The following is a 20,878-nucleotide window of genomic DNA, read 5'->3' as shown; positions in this document are numbered from 1 at the left end:
TCTAGATCATTTCTAGCAAAAGCATGGAGCTAGGAACATGCATGGAACCGTAAGCTGTCATGTGTGACTGAGGTCTAGTGTGAAGTCAGGATAGGATGTGGAGATGTCGGATTGCACAGGCTTTGAAGACAGTAATGGGAAGTTTGTATTTGGTGCTAGAAGCTTTGGGTAATATTCTCAAGCCTTTCAATGGAGTACAGGATTGCAGTCTTACAGCAAAATAAACGTGATTATTGTGTGTAGGCAATAATTAGTGGGCCTGTCAATTTAAGATCTTGACTGAGAGGGCTAATGGAAATATACAGTAGGAGGAAATCGTTGCTGTAATTCAGGGTGTGAAATGGAAACTGCAGATTGTGGGAAAATGAGTCTTTTAGAGTAAACCCTGGGAACTTTCTGTAAATACATTTGTGACTTTTCATACGTAGGGGGTTAAACAAATTTATTAGACAATAACCTTCTCTCTTAAAGAATCTTAATCTCTGGATTGGGAGAAAGGATTGCATGTAAAGAAATAACTGTACTTTTCTGGTTGACTGCGCATGTAACTAAAGATGGACTTACCTCAGTAGAATAGGCTGTCTTTTAGCCTGAAGGGAGAGCGTTAAGCATATTTTAAAACTGAGCACTTTGTTTCTATTTTTAAGTCTCCAAAAATAATCATTTGACACAGAGAACCAGCTTTTGGGAACGAATCTCAGATTTCAGCATTGCCAGCATTTTTTCATTGTGATTTGAGATGTTTTGGCTATCCCTTAAGTTATCTTGTATTTTTGTTGATTTGTACTGTTGGTTAAGGAGCTTTTGCCTTTCTAACACACTTGTAACTCCAAATAATTCATGCACCCTAGTTTGAGAAATTGTTGGGAAGGAGGCCTGATTAGGACACAGAGCTTGGGTGGCTGCTGGTTGTGAGAATTGAAGCTCACGACAGTTGAATTATTGGCTGGATGGAGTGACCACGAATAATTGCGCTTATTTTTTGGTTTTGGCCTCTTTTCTTGGTTGTACAGATAGATGGTCTAAACTAGCAATAGGGTTGTATGTATGTAATAGCTGCTGATTTTCTGTTGGTTTGAGATGGACTTTGCATGTCTACCAGCACATCCTTCTGAAAGGGAAAAAAAAGCAAATTACTACTTAGTTTATGTTCCAGGAAATACTAAGGCTATTCTGCAGGTAAATAGCACCTATGTAACATTTATGCTTTTCAAAAATATTTCACATTTTCATTTCATGCTCACAACATGAAAGTGACATTTTTTTAACCTTGTAAATGAATAGGGAGGGGATGCTGAGACATAAATAAAGAACTCCGTTAAGGTTGCTGTCTCAACAAATAGGTGACTGGGATTACTTACTGTCTTTCATTTTTGAATTGTAACTTTCAGAAAATTTTATAAGAGGAAAAAGCTGAGCACCTCTCTCTCTTTCTCTCTTTCTCTCTCTTTTTTTTTTTTTTGGCTACTTTTTAGCGTCGTCTTAGACACCTTCGGAACATTGCTGCCCGGAACATTGTTAATAGAAATGGCCATCAACTCCTTGATACCTACTTCACACTTCACTTGTGTAATTCTGAAAAGATATATAAAGGTAAGGGAATCTGTGGACTCACTCCCCACAGATCATTACGTCTCATTTTTATTCTTTTGTAACACAAGAGCCTCTTGCTGTTATTGCTTACCGGAAAGCTAAATTGTCATGCTGTGAAAATATTTCCCTGAGCAGTTATATATATTAAACATGACGTTTAAGTAGTTCTTTCAGATAACTAAGCCTTACATTGATAAGTTTATCATTCCTTTATGAATGTTATTAATATCTTTATTCCAGTAGCCACTTAAAATGTATGAGGCCAGTATCCAGTACTAATTTGCTTTTTTAAAAAAATGTAATTGCTTTCTTTAATACTATGGTAAAATTGGGTCCTAGTTAATATTTTCTCATATCTGTAATTCCTTGTGACTATGGAGTCATTTTTTATAAGAATTGTCATGGTTTTTATGAATTAAGTTTTCTGTATTGAAATGTTGATTCTTCCATAAGTGACAGTTCTAAGAGTAGAGCAGATATTTTATTCAAAATCACAAGTGTCTTTTGAATACATATTGCGTGAAAAGCACTTTGATATAATTGGTGACCTTATGCCAGGTGGTGTAAGAAGAGAAGAAGTGTAATGATGGGAGTATTAGATTAGGATTGAAAATATCGATACTAGTTCTAGCTTAGCTATTCACTAGCTGTATGACTTTGGTAAAAGACTATGGCTTTTTGAACCTAAATTTTCCCATTTGTAAAACGGAAATAAGGAGGTTCTGTGAAGCCAGCAAGACATTTTTATGAGGATCAGCTGAGAAGGTGATGACACTTGGTATGATGTGATTAAAGGTCTTATATTAACAAAAGATGGCATTATTTTATTGAAAGTTACTAAGGATTTATTTTTTAATTTTTTCCTGTGGCAAAGATGAACTCTTGAAATGACATTTATCTTTTGGTTTTAATTACTTTTCCAAACCATTATTAAAGGAGTAGTTGTTTTACCAACTTAAAACAAATTTTAATACCAGCATATGCTCATTAAAACATTCAATCAGGGATTACATAGAGTAGAACCCTCCCACCCCTATTTTAAATAGCATTACAATAATTTTTAAGGATGAAAAAGGACTCTGAAATCTGGCATTTTATTTCATTCTTATTTTTTATTCTGACCATTCCATGCATATACATATTTTTATCCTCATGTGAGGATAGATTTGTTCTTTATTGATGAGAGAGAGAGAGAGAGAGAGAGAGAGAGAGAGAGAGAGAGAGAGAGAGAGAGAGAGATGGATCATTTGCCTCCCCTATGTGCTCAATGGGGGATGGAATTCACAACCTGAGTATGTGCCCTGACTGGGAATTGAACTCGCGACATTTCAGAGTATAAGACCGCACTCCAACAAACTGAGCCACACTGGCCCGGGCACCATTGCATATTTTAAAAACAGTTGTAGTAATTTGAATGATTAATGCTAGCTACTGTAACAAATACCACAAATCTCAGTGGCTTAACATAATACATTTCTTAAACTAAGTTCAGTGCAGGTGTTCTTTATCAGGTAGTGTCCTGGCAGATGTCTGATAAGTGGTGCCTCAGATACCCGGCTCCTTCTATTTTGGAATGCTGCTGCCACCAACACATGACCTCTGGCATGGCAAGAGAGGGATTGTTTGAGGGAAATTTTCTTAATGGAAATGGCCCAGCTTAATTCCATTACATTCCATTGGCCATACATTTGAGTCGTCTTTTTTAGGTGAAAAGGGCCTGGGAAATGTCTTCCTTTGTGTCCAGAGCAGGGGTGGGCAAACTTTTTGACTCGAGGGCCACAATGGGTTCTTAAACTGGACCGGAGGGCCGGAACAAAAGCATGGATGGAGTGTTTGTGTGAACTAATATAAATTCAAAATAAACATCATTACATAAAAGGGCACGGTCTTTTTTTTTTTTTTTTTTTTTTTAGTTTTATTCATTTCAAAGGGGCTGGATCCGGCCCGCGGGCCATAGTTTGCCCACAGCTGGTCCAGAGGAAAATAAACAGTTTGGTTGCTATTTGTCCTAAAGATATAAGCAATTTTGCAGATCTTAAAACTTTTGATCTAGTGCTCATTAATTGGTTTTATCATTGGCAATATATGACAATGCCAGAGTATTTTAAATGTTTGATAGATTTCTATATAATTAGTTATTTGTTATCTTCATCGAACTTCTGTATCCTTGCTTCAGTGTTACCTCTGATAATAGTAAGTAACATAGTATTTAGTGCATTTTAGGTATGTGGTAAATGATAGCAATTGTTACTAGAATTGTAATGTTAATAATCATAATAGTAGTTTCTAAAAAGAGAATAGTCACAGGACTGGTTGATGACCATGAGGCAAAAACTTGTCTAAGAGATATAAAGAAAGTCATCTTTTTTGTTCTTGTTTTTGGTCTTCTAGCTCAGATTACATTTTGAGCTTAGAAGTGATCATAGACTGTTTCTCTATTTCAATAAAATGATCACTAATACAATTAGCGAATAGCTGGTGACAGACCACAGGGAAGTCCAGTGTTGGTGGTGGTTTTGAGTGTCACTAAATGGCATTTAGTTAACTTATATCTAAAATGAGAGGATTGATGATTTCTGGGACTTTCTTCTCCAAAAGGTCGTGGATGAATGAAGTCTATTCATGGTGTTTTTGTTGGGCCCATAACTTAACCTATAACAGGAGGAGCCAGGAAGCTCTTTCCTTACTAAACCTAGTTATACTGTTGTGCCCAGATTTCATGATTCCCAAGAACCCACAGGGAGCCAGCGAGTCCGATGCAAAAGCAAAGAGTCATTCATTTCAAACCCGGGTTTGGCTCCCCTGCCACACTCACCGATGCAACAGTAAGCTCCAGTGGCCGAGAGAGAGAACTCTGTGTGGAGAGAGGTTTTATAGGGGGTTGGGGTAAGGGGAGGAGAAAGGACTGTGGGCCCTGCCAATTGGCCAGGCACGAGTGGGTGTCTCATTACACAGGATGTGGTCATAGTGATGGCGTGCACTTCCCTTGACTATCTTCTGGGAAGAAGCTTGCTGAGCACATGGCCAAGGTAAGATGGAGGGCATAGCCCTTACCCTGGGGCAAGGTGGAGGGCGTAGTCCTCGCCCTTTCAATACCACCTTGTCTTATTGGACCTGTGCTGACAAATTCAGGTCGTTATTCATTTCATGAATATTATGTGGCCCTTGGTGTAGGATGACCATGATAGAAAGCCAGTTGGCTCATCACACAAAACCACCTGTAACACTTGTTTAGTGGCATCGTTAATTTTAAAAGAAAGTGTTTTTATTAGAAGAATATTTGAAATGCTGATTTCTAAGTTATTCTTTTATTTCAGCTGAATTCACAGCAGATCCTAGGAAGTTATATATGAGATTTTTTAAAAAATTGACATCTTTTAGTGCTCTTAGGAGACTGTCTGCCTTTTAGGTAGTTCAAATCAAACACTGGTTATCACATTTCCAGAGAACAAAGCCTTGTGTTACGTATGAGGAGCTAGGTTTTAATCCTGGTTTCCTCTTAAATTTGGAATATTTATAAAATCAAGGTTGTTCTTAAGCCATAATTATATTCTCACCGTGAAATGTGAGTGCCTGTCTTCTCCTGGAACATCAGCCAGCTATTTTGAATACATCAGAAGACAAACTCTATATAATCCATTTTGGTGATCTCATCCAAGTCTTATAGTTTTAAATATCATTTATCACTAACAACTTGCAAACTTATATTCTTAGCTTGGACCTCCCCTCTGAACTCATACTCCTGTATTTAGTCGCCTACTCTACATCTCTTTTTGGAGTCTAGTAGGTAATTTAAACTTAATATATTAAAAACCGAGTTTCTGATATTCTAGCTCTGAACCACCTCCTGTATTATTCCTTCTTTCAGAAAATGGCAACTCCATCCTTTCATATCCTTGGCCAAAAACCTTGAAATCTTCTTGAATTGTCCTTTTTTATATCCCACATCCAATCTTTCAGCAAATACTTTTGGCTCTTAGCTATCAAAATATATCCATAAGCCAATCACTGCTTATACCTCCAAACCACTGTCATCTCTTGCCTGAATTATTGAAGTAGACTTTTAGCAGGTTTGCCTGCTCATGTACCCTCTTCATTATGTTCTCACCCAGATCTCATTAAAATGAAAGGGAGATCATATTATTCCTTTCCTTAAAACCCTTCAGTGCCTTCTCATCTTACTCAGTAAAAGCTAAAATCCTTACTAAGTTTTCCAAAAGGCCTTTCATGATCTGATCCTCTGTTACCTCCTGGAACTTACCTCCTTCTACTCTTCTCTGTTCCAGCGACACACACCTTGCTGTTCCTTGAAGATATCAAGTTTATCCAATTTAAAAGCTTCTGTACTTACTCTGTCTTTGTCCTGGGCACACTTTCCTCCTCCATCTATATGACGAGCTCCTCCACCTCCTTTTAGGTCTTTATACCAAATGTTTTCTCAGAGAAACTCTCCTGATCACTGACTAAACCCTTTTAAAAATTGTAACTATTCTCTTTCTGTCTTTTGTGCTTTATTTTTCTCCACAATACTTAAGATCATTTGACATACTACTTGTTTAATTATTTGGTTAATGTATATCTCTCTCCACTAGAATGTAAACTTTATGAGGGCAGAAATTTGTAGGTCAGTAATTTTTAGGTCACTTTTGTTCACTGCAATGTCTCCAATACTTGGAATGATGCTTGGCACATACTGAGCTCTTAAATATATTTTTTCCATTAATTTTTTGAATAGGTAATGCAGTCCATGGTTTAGAATATATATAAAGTGCAGTTCATGTATGGAAAGTGTGTATGTATACATACATACACACATATATGTTTGTGTGTGTATATAGGTTTGTATTAGTCTTCCTTTCACCTGTCCAAGCTCCCTAGTTTTCCACCCCACCCTGACAACCACTTATTCCTTTCTTGTTTATCTTTCCTGAGATTGCTTATACAAATACAAGTAAAATTAGTACCAAGCTATATATATTTCTGTGCTTGAAATTTTAACTTAATATACCCTAAATATTTTTCCATATTTAAAATGTTTTTCATGCCCTAAATGTTTTTCCATATTGGTTCATAGAGAGCTTTCCTTATTTTGCATTGAATAAATTATTTAACTGGCTCCTATTAGTAGGCATTTATAGGTGGATCCAATCTTTTGCTGTACACATAGTACTGTATTGAATAACTTTACAAGCACATTATTTTGTACATTCCAAGAAGTAAAATTACAAAGAGAGGGTGTACTCGGCAGCTATGGTAGCTATTAGAAAAGTGTCCTTGTTTACTTCCACTTGCTCTGTCCTTTTTCCCAGAGCCTCACCAACAGCCTCTACAATCAAACTTCTGAATTTTTGCCAAACTGATAAAATAGTTTTATAGTATAGTTTAAGTTTGTATTTTTCTATTCTGAGTGAGGTTGAGTGAGTGGAATGCTACATAACAGCCAAAACATGCCATTGGAAGCGTGTTTAAAGAACATGCCTTAGCATGGATAGAGGAATGTTTGTATCTGATGGTCCTTTTCATGTAGAAATAAGGCTCAGATTGAATTAATAAAAATTAATAGAATTGTATTAATAAAAATGTAATTTATAATTCATGATTTCTTTTGAGGCTCACAACAACCCTGTTATTTTTCTGGTGTCATTCTCCTTTGTAAAGTAAAGAAACTATGGCCCAAAAAGGTTGACTTGTCCAGGGTCAAGCTTATACATGGTAGTTTGGGGATTGGAACTGGTGTTCGACTAAATTTTAAAAAAAATTCATTCTCTTTTTTCACCATGCTGCTGATTTTATTGTAATAGAATGTTTTAGATGTAACAGAATGATAGACACTGTGGACCCATGTTTAGCATGTTAGAAATTACTTCAGACTCAGTGATTTCTTTCCAAATTGTGTGGCTCCTTTGTTGGCCTCTCTACATTTAAATTAGAAAGCCTGTTTTGAGGGTCTCATGGAGAAGAAAAATTGTTTAGTTTCATCTATAATAATAAAAGCGTAATATGCTAATTAGACTGGACAGCTGAACGACCTTCTGGATGTCCTTCTGGGATTGTAAATTGGTACAGTATTTTTAGTGAATAATTTGGTAATATATCAAACTTATATATATTTTTTTGTCTTGCAACTTTACTTCAAAAGATTTTTTTATTTATAACATTAATTGAAATATCTAAAAATTGGCAGTAACCTAAATGTTCATCAGTAGGAGATTCTTTTTTTTAAATATATATTTTATTGATTTTTTTACAGAGAGGAAGGGAGAGGGATAGAGAGTTAGAAACATCGATGAGAGAAAAACATCGATCAGCTGCCTCCTGCACACCCCTTACTGGGGATGTGCTTGCAACCAAGGTACATGCGCTTGACCAGAACTGAACCTGGGACCCTTCATTCTGCAGGCTGATGCTCTATCCACTGAGCCAAACTGGTTAGGGAGGTAGGAGATTCTTTTTTTGTTTGTTAATCCTTACCTGAGGATATTTTTTCCATTGATTTTTAGAGGGAGTGGATAGAAGAGAGAGAGAGAGAAACATTGATGTGTGAGAGACACATCAATTGGTTGCCTCCATGAGCCCCGAAAGGGGCCAGGGATTGAACCTGCAACCCAGGTAGAAGCCCTTAACCGGGAATTGAACCAGAGACCCTTTGGTGTGCAGGTTGACACTCTGACCATTGAATCACACTGGCCAGGGCAGTAGCAGATTCTTTTTAAAGACGATTAGAATGATCTCTTTTCTTATTTCAAATAATTATTTGGAGATGGAAAAATTAAAAAGCTTTCAAGCAAAAAACCAAAAGTAAATAACTTAATCTTGTCATTTAAGATAAACATGGTTAATAATTTGGATCCTGTTATAAATTCTTAGAACCTGTTTTTTTACTTAATATATTGTGACTCTTTCTCCACAAATTCAAATATCCTATCTTTATTTTTTTAGGAAGACAAGGTGAGAGTAACATAGATGATACGTTTGTCAAGAAATGCTTTAATCAAAAGAGTATGCACGTAAAAGTGTTATGACCACCCTCTCTGGTTTGGCTCAGTGGATAGAGCATCAGCCTATAGACCAAAGGGTTTGATTCTGGTCAAGGATATGTACCTTGGTTACAGGCTCCTCCCTGGCCTGAGCCCTAGTTAGGGCTTGTGCAGGAGGCAACCAATTGATGTATTTCTTTCACATTGATGTTTCTCTGTCTTTCCTTCTCTCTTCCACTCTTCCTAAAAGTCAATGGAAAAATAATCTCGGATGAGGATTAACCAAAAAAAAAAAAAAAAAAGTGTTATGTCCATGTCTGCTTTTAATTTACTGCGTGATGATTCCCAAGCTTCAGTTATCTTTTTTTAAAAATATACTTTTATTGATTTCAGAGAGGTAGGGAGAGAGAGATAGAGATAGAAACATCAATAATTAGAGAAAGTCATTGATCGGCTGCCTCTGTAGGCCACACACTGGGGATTGAGCCCACAACCCGGGCTGTGCCCTGACCAGGAATCGAACCATGACCTCCTGGTTCATAGGTCAACGCTCAACCCCTGAGCCACACCAGCCGGGCCAAACTTCAGTTATTAGTGGATCACCTTGACAAGTTGCACTCTTATTTGAATGTTACCTATACCATTGCATATTTAATATATTTTTTAAAGTTTATTATTTTTAAATTTATGGTTAAGAATAATGTGTGAAATTGTTGATTCAAAAAATCTTTTGTCTACCCTGTGCCAGGAATGGTTTTATGTACTGAGGAGACAGCAATTGTACAAAACAGACACTACTACTCCTCCTTTATGGAGCTTACGATGAGTGGTGTAATATGTACAACACAAGTTTCAGTGTATTAGAAAAAATATAGTTTATCCATGAATCATCTAAAATCACCTCAAGTACCAATGATATGTGCATCACATTTGGGAAATAATACTTTTTAGCAACGTAAGGATACAAGGGTCCTTGTAGGCTCTGCAGAGATAGACAGAGTATCCTGGAGATGATGTTGGCAGGGTCTACAGAGAATGTTGGAGGGTAGTTGGAAATGTCTGCCTCAGTCACATTTCTCTTTTTTGATTGTGTCTTCGGGTTTTCTAACATTTACAACATTCTTGAACGTTTGTAGAATCATGAAAGTTAAAAAAAAATTTTTTTAATCCTCACATGAGGATATTTTTTTATTGATTTTTAGAGAAAAGAAGAGAGAGAGGGAAAGAGAGAGAGAGAGAGATCATGTGAGAGAGAAACATTGATTGATTGCCTCCCGTAGGAGTTCGAACCTGGCATTGAACCTGCAACCTAGGTCTGTGCCCTGACCGTGAATTGAATCCACCACCTTTTGGTGTACCTGATGATGTTCCAACTAACTGAGCCACCTGGCGAGGGCTGAATTATTAAATTTTAATGTTTACAGAGGATGTTTGGTCATTAGTCTAATTTTCTAAGTTCTCTGATGAAAAATGGCCCCAAAGAAATGAAAGAGACAGAATATTAATGACAGGTGGAATCAGAACTTAAGTTACCTGGTTGCTAGATCACTATTCATTTGACAATACTACAGTGAATAATCATAAGTGATGTTTGAGAAAAACAGAGAATATGGAATCAGTTGTAGAGAGTGGGAGTAGGTAGGGGATAAGAAAGTCTGAGTTTTAAGGACTCAAATTAGAATCTAGGGTAAAAGGAGCCAGTAAAAGTAAAAATAACTAACTTAAATCTTAACAGGTTTCGACCTTCCTTTACTAAGTTTTCCGTTAAAATGCTTTCATTTAATCTTTATTTCTACTTTAATTTTTTACAGATAAAGATTTAGAGAGAATAGATCCCTTGAAAATGTCTTACTGAAATAAATGTTAAAACATTTACCAGATTAAGAGTTAATGAATTTTATTTTTTTCCAGATCACTTATTGTTCTTTTTCTTTTTTTCCAGAATTTTATAGAAGTGAAGTGATTAAGAATTCCTTGGTAAGTTTTCCTTCTGACAGGTGCATATACATATAACTCCTATTTCAGAGAATGCTGAGACATAAAATAAGGTCAAGTTTAGTTCTGCCTTCTCCCATTAAATCTTCTGCTTAATTACTGCTTAAATCTTTATTGATTTGTTCATTGCTGTATCTCTAGTGCTTAAAACATGCCTGGCACATACCAGATGTTTGATAAATATTTGCTGAATGAACTGATATTTTTTTCATTAAAAACTTTGGTGTTTTTTCAAATTAAATTTTATAATTCTATCACTTCTATTTACTGTAGAGGTTTTTGGCTTACCAAACATTGTAATAAATGATATTTTGTTTAGATACAGTTCTTTAAAATGCTATCATGTAGGATCCTTCCACCTGTTTTTGACAATGGCATTCCTCAGTTAGAAATTTGGAAGTGTTCTACTTTTGATAAGTTGTACACTTGATATTTGCATAAATGACTCAATTTATCGGGCCATATTGATAAAAAGAAGAGCTTTATGCCAATGATAATATCCTTTTAATGGTCCAAGACCATACTGGATTTGACCACTGTCTACATTTTTAAACCTCATCTCCTAATATTTTTTCTCACTCATTGTGTTCTAGGCATAATTCATTTTTCAGTGCTTTGAACATGCCAAGCGTGTCTCGTTCCTTATACCTAGAATACTTGTTTCCACAAGTATTGGAAACATTTGGCTGAAGAATTCTTTGAGGTCTCAGCTATGTGATTTCAGCCAGACCTTCTATGACTATTCCATCTAAAGTATTTCCCTTTTGTCCTGACCTGTATGGCTCAGCTGGTTGGAGTGTTATCCTGTACACCGAAAGGTCTTGAGTTAGATTCCTGGTTGGGGCACATACGTAGGTTGTGGGTTTGATCTCCAGTTGGAGTGCATATAGGAGGCAACTGATCGATGTTTCTCTGTCACATTGATGTTTCTTTCTCTCTATAAAAATCAGTACAAACATATCCTCAGGTGAGGATTAGAAAAAAATGCTGCTCTTTAAAAAAAAAAAATACAGTAGTTCTCTTTTTTCTTTTCACTGTTTTTCACGTCATCTGTTTTATTTTCTTTAGAGCATTCTCACTATTGGGAACTCCTATTCACTTGTTTGTGTTTATTTATTATCCATCTCCCATCTACCACAGTGTAAGTCTCTTGAGAGCAAGGACCTTCCCAATCTTGTGCATCTCTGAAACCCTAGAGTGTAGAATATAGCTCAGTGAGTATTTGTTAAATGGATAAATCAGTGAGGTATTACATTTTCAGACTCTTTTGAAATATGTTATTCCAGCCCTAGCTGGTTTGGCTCAGTGGATAGAGCGTCTGCCTGGGAAGGAAGGGTACCGGGTTCGATTCCGGTCAAGGGCACATGCCCAGGTTGTGGGCTTGATCCCCAGTAGGGGGCACTGAGGAGCCAACCAATCAGTGATTCTCTTTTTCATCATTGATGTTTCTCTTCTCCCTCTTCCTTCCTCTCTGAAATCAATAAAAATATATTAGAAAAAAAAAAATGTTCTTCCATTTCGATCCTTAGAAAATCATGAAGGGTAGATGGGGTAGGTCTTAAGAAATTGCCCCACAGAGAGGCCCAGCAACTTTTGTAGTTCTACAATTGCAAGACCAGAACTTCAGTTCCCAGACCTTCTCTCTTAAAGTTTCTACTACTCTTTCCTCTTCATCAAGCTGTCTTCCAAATTTCTCAAATATCATACTAGATTTGGATCCTTAGCCAAACAGATTCCTTAAGCCCTGAGGAGCTCCAGTCATCAGTAAAGCTCTTCAAGCATTACAGGATTCATGATAAATGGCTAGCATCATGCTTGACATAGTAGCTACTGAGTCAATGTTAGTTTTTCCTTTTCTTTTGGCTTAGGTGGAAATAGAAATAGAAAAACCCACACAGACGAGTGAGAGCTGGGAAAAGGGTTTATAGAGTAGAATGGCACTTTGCTCCCTTTTCAGTAGTCAAAACTATGGTTTTACAACATCCCCTTGCATTTTCTCTGGATTTGTATCATAATGGACTTTATGCTATAAGTGGTACCTTAGTGTATAATTCTGCATTATTAGTATTGTATTTTCTTGATATTCAGATCCATATTTCTAAACATCATCACTATCTTCAGCTCCTTTTGACTCCTGTCTTCAGTTGCTTCTGAGCTGAGCTGTCTCTACGAAATGTGACATCTTCATCCCTGGTGTACTTAGGCTGAATCGTGTTTTGTAAAACTAGATTCCAGACAAGGGAGAGGGTTGGAAAAAAAGACTTCCAAGGTCCTTTTCACTTATAGTTTCTCCTGTAATTGTTTCCTGAGTATACCACTTACCAGCACTTGCTTGCATTGTACTTGTTCAAAAGCATTTCATCTCCCGAAGTGGATGAAAGCTCCTGGAGGTTGGAGACTGCCTGAATATCTTTATGTCGCCCTAGCTCCCACTGTATTCCTTCTGTTGGCTAGTTCTTTGTTAAATGTTGATTCATTGATATTTCCTTTTAAGGATATTCTTTGAGATTATATTTTTGGCAAGGATTGTTTGTTTCTTTTATAACCTTGATATAGATTTGATAAACCTCAGTTCATTTCTCTTCTTTTTGAAAGGATTCATCTTAGCTTTTTGCTAAGGCATTGTGACTGATGCAGATTTAAGGGCACTGAGCGCCACAGGAATCAATAACCTTCAGGGCATATGATGGGGATGGCACCTTGTTACCTCCCTTCCTGCTGTCTCTCAAGAACCACAGATGAGCAGAATTTGTTGATTTTTCCCCCCCTGCTCTGGAGTTTGTTTTTTATTGTCACCTGCCGAGAGAGAGAAACCTCAAAAGGCCCTCCCTCACACTCCAAACCTGCCCCCTTTTGGTGTGTGGAACAACGCTCCAACCTATTGAGCCACATGGGCTAGGGTTCCTGCTTAGGAGTTTATAATTCTTAAACTATTGTGATATTTGCTGACTAGAGTTAATGATTTGAATGCTTCTATTCCTCCTCTTTACCATTGTGCTTGGTACATAGAAGGTGCTCAGCAAATGTTTCTTAATCAATGGATTCTTCCATAAATACATTTATTGACTGACTTCTAATTAGCCACTAAAGGATTAGGCAAACTAATACTTTATTTCTAGCTAAGCTTTGGGTAAATTTTCACTCTGGTGAACTAAGTTGGAGGCTGGTGAGCTTGTGAATAATCTTTTCCACTCATGTAACTTTAAGGCTTTGACTTTCCCTAGCTGTGCATTCTGAGCTTGTTTTTAGACCAGAGTGGCCTGGTTTTGCCACTCTAATGTCAGAGGCAACATGGAAAAATGGATACACAATTAGAAACAGTGTTTTTCCTTAAAGATTAGATAAACTGTCCTTTTTTAAAAATATATTTTTATTGATTTCAGAGAGGAAGGGAGAGGAAGAGAGAGATGGAAATATCCATGATGAGAGAAAATGATTGATCAGCTGCCTCTTGCACAACCCACACAGGGGATCAAGCCTGCAACCCGGGCATGTGCCCTTGATTGTAATCAAATCTGGGACCCTTCAGTTCACAGGCCAACGCCCTATCCACCAAGCTAAACCAGCTAGGGCTAGTTCTGTTTAATTTTAATTTAACTACACGTGACTAATGTATATAGTGTTGGACAGCACATTTCTAGATGTTTCTGTAAAGCTTTCTTAGAATCTGTAACATTAGTAGGAAGGAATCTCTTTGTGTGTGTGCTTTTAAAAATATATATACTTTGCACTTATACTACTAGTACCATTCTAAATCAGTATAATAGCTGTTCATACGGTTGCCTTAGGTCCTCTAATATACAGGATAAACCTCATGAAGACAGGGACTGTGTGGTTCATTGTCGTATCCTCCATAGGCATTGTATTGTGCTTGGCTTGTACTTGGCAAACAAGCAAGGAAAAAGCAATTTATAGTATAGAATATATATAACCTAATCCAAGTTGTCAGTTGTAAGACTCATCATTATTTTATGTTCACCAAGAAAAAGTGAGCACTTATGTTTAAACTGAAACACAGAGCCTGGGCAATAATAGCCCTGTGGGGATTGTGATCAATCTTACTAGCCTCTTTTTTTTTTTTTAAATTAATTAATTAATTAATTAATTTTTTATTGCTTAAAGTATTACAAAAAGTATTACATATGTCTCCTTTTTTCCCCCCCGCCCTTGACAATCCCCTGGCCTCCCCTACCCCCCAGTGTCTTATGTCCATTGGTTATGCTTATATGCATGCATACAAGCCCTTTGGTTGATCTCTTACCCACCCCCCTCCTGCCCTCCCACCCTCCCCGGCCTTCCTGCTGTAGTTTGACAGTCTGTTCGAGGCAGCTTACTAGCCTCTTTTTACTTTGAAATTTCTTTCACCCATTCCAAGGGAGTATTTATTTAGCAGTTTTTCCTTCCTTCAGGTGTAGTGCTTGACCTGCGATAGGAAATATTTTGTATGTATTTCAGTGATAAAATATAAATCAGCTTCCTCAATTTGTGGCAGTTTCCTTAAGTCTTATGAAAAAGATGGATGAAGTTATTTCTCCACTGACAAATATTTGCTTCTCTAATACCAAATTCATGCCTTATTGCTCTATTTCTGTGCTCTTTAGGTCTTTTTTTTTTAATTTTTAAAAAATTTTTATTGTTGAGATTACTAGGTGTACCGGTTAATAATGGCAGATTTTGTAATCAAAGAAAACAAGTTAATTTCAAGAGAAACATCAAAAGTGCTTTATTCAAAGCAATGTCCATTGCTAGCTACACATTTCCCCCATCTTTCAGGTAATTTGTGGATACCGTCCCAATAGAACTTTCCTTGTTTTGAGGCAGACCATTCAGAGACCCAATTTTCCACTCCTTCATCATATGTTTTGAAGTGCTGCTCAGAATGTGCGTGTGCCATCGATTGGAACAAGTGGTAATCTGAAGGAGCAAGGTCTGGTGAATACGGTGGGTGGGTTAATACTTCCCAGGCAGGATCTTTTAATGTGTCTTTTACTGGTTTTGAAGTGTGTGATGGTGTGTTATCATGAAGCAAAATTACTTTGCCATGTCTTCTGGAACATTCTGGTCATTTCACGATCAAACTGTGGCTCAAATGGATTATTTGTTGTCAGTAGTGATCAGTATTAACAGTTTCACCTGGTTTTAGAAGCTCATAATACACCACACCTTCCTGATCACACCAAATGCAGAGCATTGTCTTCTTTCCAAAGCGATTTGGCCTTGCAGTCGATGTTGATGGTTGACCTGGATCAACCCATGATTTTGTGCATTTGGGATTCTCAAAATAATTATCTTGAGATGGAGCATGTTCACCATAAGCTTCCCGAAGTATACGATAACAGTTTCTTCAAAATAAAGTAATGAATTAAAACTTCCCACAAATGCTCTTTTTTGGGGGCATGAAATTCGACATTTTTAAGTGTAAAAATATCTATGGTGTTAACACCTTCAGCAAATTTGACATATGAAGCTTTGAAGCTTGCTGTCAATACAACAAAATAGCATACATATCAAATCACATATATATCAACATAAGTGTAATTCCATCTATTGAAAAAAATCCGCATTAACTGGTACACCTAGTATTACAGATGTCCTTCTTTTTCCCCCCCATATTTCCCCTCCATCCTGTTCCCACACCACGCCCTTGCCACCCTATTGTCTGTGTCCATAGGTAATGCATACATGTACATAAGATCTTTGTCTAATCTCTTCCCACACCCCCCTGCAATCCTCCCTCTGAGAATCGTCAGTTTGTTCCATTTCTATGCCCTTGATTCTATTCCATTCACCAGTTTATTCTGTTCAATTTTTTATTCATTTGATTTTTAGATTCACTTGTTGATAGATACGTATTTGTTGTCACTTTGTTGTTCATAATTTTTATCTTTACCTTTACCTTCTTCTTCTTCCTCTTCTTAAAGGATACCCTTCAGCATTTCATATAATACTGGTTTGGTGGTGATGAATTCCTTTAGCTTTTTCTTGTCTGTGAAGCTCTTTATCTGACATTCAATTCTAAATGATAGCTTTGCTGGGTAGAGCAATCTTGTTTGTAGGTTCTTGCTATTCATCACTTTGAATATTTCTTGCCACTCCCTTCTGGCCTGCATAGTTTCTGTTGAGAAATCAGCTGACAGTTGTATGGACACTCCCTTGCAGGTAACCGTTTTTCTCTTGCTGCTTTTAAGATTCTCTCTTTGTCTTTTGCCCTTGGCATTTTAATTATGATGTGTCTTGGTGTGGTCCTTTTTGGATTCCTCTTGTTTGGGGTTCTTTTGTGCTTCCTGGACTTGTAAGTCTATTTCTTTCACCAGGTAGGGGAAGTTTTCTGTCATTATTTCTTCAAATAGGTTTTCAATATCTTGCTCTCTCTCTTCTTCTGGCACTCCCATAATGTGGATATTGGTACGCTTGAAGTTGTCCCAGAGGCTCCTTACACTCTCTTCATATTTTTGGATTCTTTTTGCTTTTCTGGTTGGGTGTTTTTTGCTTCCTCATATTTCAAATCATTGACTTGATTCTCGGGATCCTCTAGTCTACTGTTGAATCCCTATATATTATTTATTTCAGTAAGTGTGTGCTTAATTTCTGACTGGTCCTTTTCCACTTTTTTGGCATTCTTACTAAGATCCTTGAAGGTTTCACTAAATTCCTCGGAGGTTTCTAGAAGATTCTTGAGTAACCGTATAACTGTGGTTTTGAACTCTATATCCAGTAGTCTGCTTTCTTCCATTTCTTTTGTTTGTGACATGTTTCTTTGTCTCCACATTTTAGCTGCATCCCTGTGTTTATTTCTATGTATTGGGTAGCTGCTAAGTCTCCTTGAGTTGATGGAGTGGTGTCCTATAGGGCCCAGTGACTCAGCCTCCCCAATCACCTGAGGTGGACACTCTTGGTGCACCCCTTTGTGGGCTGTGTGCACAGTGTTATTGTAGATGAGCCTTGATTGCTGTTGGTGTCACTGGGAGGAATTGACCTCCAGGCCAATTGGCTGTAGGGACCAGCTGCAACTACAGTGGGAGAGCTGCTGTGCAGGAGACACACTTATGGAGCAGGACTTGCTTCAGTGGGGCTTTGGTGCTCACTGAGTCTGCCCCTTGAGTGTGTCAGTCATGGATGTGAAGAGTTGTAATCTGGTATGGTCTCACACTGACTGCTGGGTACACGGCTGTTGGGTCTCCAGGGAGGTGCAAAGTCAGCCAATGCCTGGGGCCACCCAGTAGTAGCTACAGAGACATCTGCAGATTCCTCTTGTTTGATTTGGGTTTGGAAGTGTTGATGCAAGGCCCAGCTGTGAAGCAAGGCAGGCTGGTGCTGGTGCTGGCCTTGGGCCTTTTATTGATAGCTTTGGGGCTCTCTGACCCACTGTAGCTTGTTTGACAGTTTTTAGGCTGAGAAAGGACAGGCCATTCATATGCAAAAGCCACTGTGCACAGCTTGGGTGGGGTTGTAAATTAGGTGGGATGGGGTCTTGGAATCACCAGGGCGGAGCAAACAGGAATGGCTACCAGTCAGTCCTGCACCAAGGAGGTCCCAGCATGGGAACAATGACCGCTGCGAGCACCTCCGTCTGGAAGAAAGCCACCCCGAGTTCTTGCCCCGATGCCAGATATTCCAGTTTCTCCCTGTATGTGTCTGGGTCCCCTAAAGCCTTGCCCAGCAGTGGAGCTCAGAGGAAGTGGCAGCTTGTAAATTCAGTTCGCGGTGCCCGCCTATTAAGAGGAGCAGCTCTCTAGTTGTAGTACTTCTACTCAGCCAGCTTTCCCGTGGTTCTGGATGATTGTTCTGTATTTTAGTTGTAACTTTTATGTGGTTGTGGGAGGCAGCAAGTACAGGCATTTCCTTGCCACCATCTTGGTTCCTTGCTCTTTAGCTCTTGACTTCTAATTCCATAAATTAATTTTACCTGTTTTTGAGTTTTATGGAAATTAAACAATACAGTATGTACATTTTTGTGTGTGACTTCCATGTCTTAAGTTGATATCACGAGTCATTCATACTGTGGGGTTATATTTGTAGTCTGTTTGCTCTAGTATTCTATTCTGTGACTATACCAGAATGTGTCCATTCTTCTGTTGATGGGCATTTGGTTAGTTTCTAGTTTTGAATTAAGATTAGTGCTGCTATGAACTTTCTTGTGTGTATCTTTTGGTTGAAAGTATGTATTCATTTTTGTTGGTTATATATCTAGGAATGGACTTGCTGGGAATATGCAAGGGATCAGCTTTAATGTATATTTCCAGTTTTTCAAAATTATTGTTTTATTTACACTCTCACCAGCAGTCTGAGAGAATTCTCTTTATTCCATTTTCTTGTGACCCACTTAATTCCTTAATCTTTTGAATTTAAACTTTTTATAGATATTATATACAGGATTTTTTAAAGTCTAAATCAATAAATATTTTAAATGGCACTTAAACTCAGCACAGCTAGTGCCAAGGCTGTGCCTAACTTGAAAGAATTGATATTATCTACAGCTATTTTTAAGGTTGTGCATGTAGAGCTATCTGATGACTGCCACCTGCTGGTCAAATATTATAGGACCATATTGATTTTAGCATTTCTAAAATCAGAATTCATCTTACAATGTGAAGAAAAGTACATGTTAGAATTGATAAATCGGAATATGTTAAATGGTAATAAATACAAATATTGAGTAAAATAAAGCAGCAAAAGGGGGTACCTGGCAGGGGTGGGGTTGCTTGTTTTCCTATGGTAATAATAAAAAAGATACTGTTTAGCAGACACCTTAACAAAGTGAGGGAACAAGTTATGTATCTATGTGGGGGGAAAATGCACAGAGACATAGGTTCCAGGCCAAGAAACAGGAAAGTACAAAAGCAGGAGTGTAGTTGAGGTTTTCAAGAAATGCCTTAGGAGTTAGTGTGGCTGAAGTGGGTGAGTGTGTGTGGCTTGAGATTTTGCGGCAAATATGACACAGAGGCAAGGGGACTGAGGACAGGACAGCAGGGGAAATGACCTGGGGAAATAGGAGGAGGTAGCGAAAGGCTGGATCACGTAAGAGTAAGATTTTAGAAGGGATACAGTTACAGGCCACACAAAATTAGGAGCATCTGATAGACAAGGACCCCCTTTTTCTATTTTCTAATGTCCCAGTGCATGCTTTCTTTAGAGAAGGCCTATCAGTGTCTGTTGTATTGAGTAACAAGAACAATCCTTGGACAGGTTAGATTGTGGAGATGTGTCTGCAAGTTACGTCTTGAGTGATGGTTTCTTCTCAGATATATTTGGCATAAAATAATTACTGGTGAATGTGTAGTTCAACTTCAATGTCTCTAGCTTCAGCTCGCCATACCCTCCAAACTTTTGGGAAAGTTAACAAAATCTCAGTGACATTGAGATTTTGAAATTATATTATGGTACTAGAGTCCCAATACACGAAATTTGTGCAAGAGTAGGCCTTCCTTCCCCTGGCTGCCGGCATCGGCTTCCCTCTGGCACCCGGGACCTGGGCTTCCCTTGCAGCATATTATGCTTTTATTATTACAGAAGATATTCTAGAGCATGTCACTTTTGTTGAGGGGGATCTTACAGAGGCGAGGGAATGGCTGCCTCTTCATGTGGTGCAATGTGAAGGCCAGGAAGGTCCTCCAACTCCCGCTCTTTAGCTTTAGGGCCTAAAATTACATCATGAAGAGATACCATAATTTGATTTGTAAGATGTAGTATTTCCCCCATTATTTGGTCGTTTAAAAATTAGTTTTATTGTGTTTTGTTGAGACACAGCACATTAAAGGGCACAAATAATAAGAGCCTGTTGATTTTTCAATGAGATCAATGTAATCAGAACAATAAATAGAACATTATCAGCACCTCTTGTGTTCTCCCTCTAGTTACTACTACTTCCCAAAGAGAACCATTATCCTGACTTCTGGCACCACAGATTAGTTCTGCTAGTTTTTGAAAATATGGTATATTTTCCTTTGCTTATACATGTCACATTTGTGAGATTCATCCATGTTGTTGCATGTTCATTAACCTTAAAACCTTTCAGTGGCCCCACATCTTACACCCAGTAAAGGACTGATTCCGTGACAAGGCATAAAATATCTTTCCGTTTAGTCCCCTGTTTATCTCTCCAGCTTTGTGTCCGACTCTCTTGTGTTGTGTGCGCCAGCAGTTGCCTTAGTTCCCTGACCCCACTCCCTGTTTCACACCCCGAGCCTTGTTTATCTTGTGTCCTTTGCCTGGACTTCCTTACTGTAACCAGGTAAAATCCTACTTGTGCTTTAGTAGCCAAGTTTCATAGCCTCCGTGATGTCTTTCTCCTGTTCCTCCTGTTAGAAATGCTC

The 20,878-nt window shown here is 38.0% G+C and overlaps 1 protein-coding gene across 5 annotated transcripts in view; it reads left to right on the top strand.

Annotated features, from left to right (window-relative positions):
- The window catches only part of UVRAG (UV radiation resistance associated), a 291,490-nt gene that overhangs the window by 25,527 nt on the left and 245,085 nt on the right, over positions 1–20,878 (top strand). For 4 of the 5 annotated variants that reach the window (XM_059708401.1, XM_059708404.1, XM_059708403.1 and 1 more), the window contains exons 2-3: positions 1,476–1,593; positions 10,513–10,547. In XM_059708401.1, coding sequence (XP_059564384.1) covers positions 1,476–1,593; positions 10,513–10,547 — 153 coding nt within the window. The remainder of the gene's footprint in view (positions 1–1,475; positions 1,594–10,512; positions 10,548–20,878) is intronic. The other variant, XM_059708402.1, reaches the window with a different exon arrangement.

The sequence above is a fragment of the Myotis daubentonii genome, chromosome 9 (assembly GCF_963259705.1).
Source record: "Myotis daubentonii chromosome 9, mMyoDau2.1, whole genome shotgun sequence".
NCBI lineage: Eukaryota > Metazoa > Chordata > Mammalia > Chiroptera > Vespertilionidae > Myotis > Myotis daubentonii.
The sequence above is the reverse complement of the archived record's forward strand: the minus strand, read 5'-3'. Positions and strand labels throughout refer to the sequence as shown.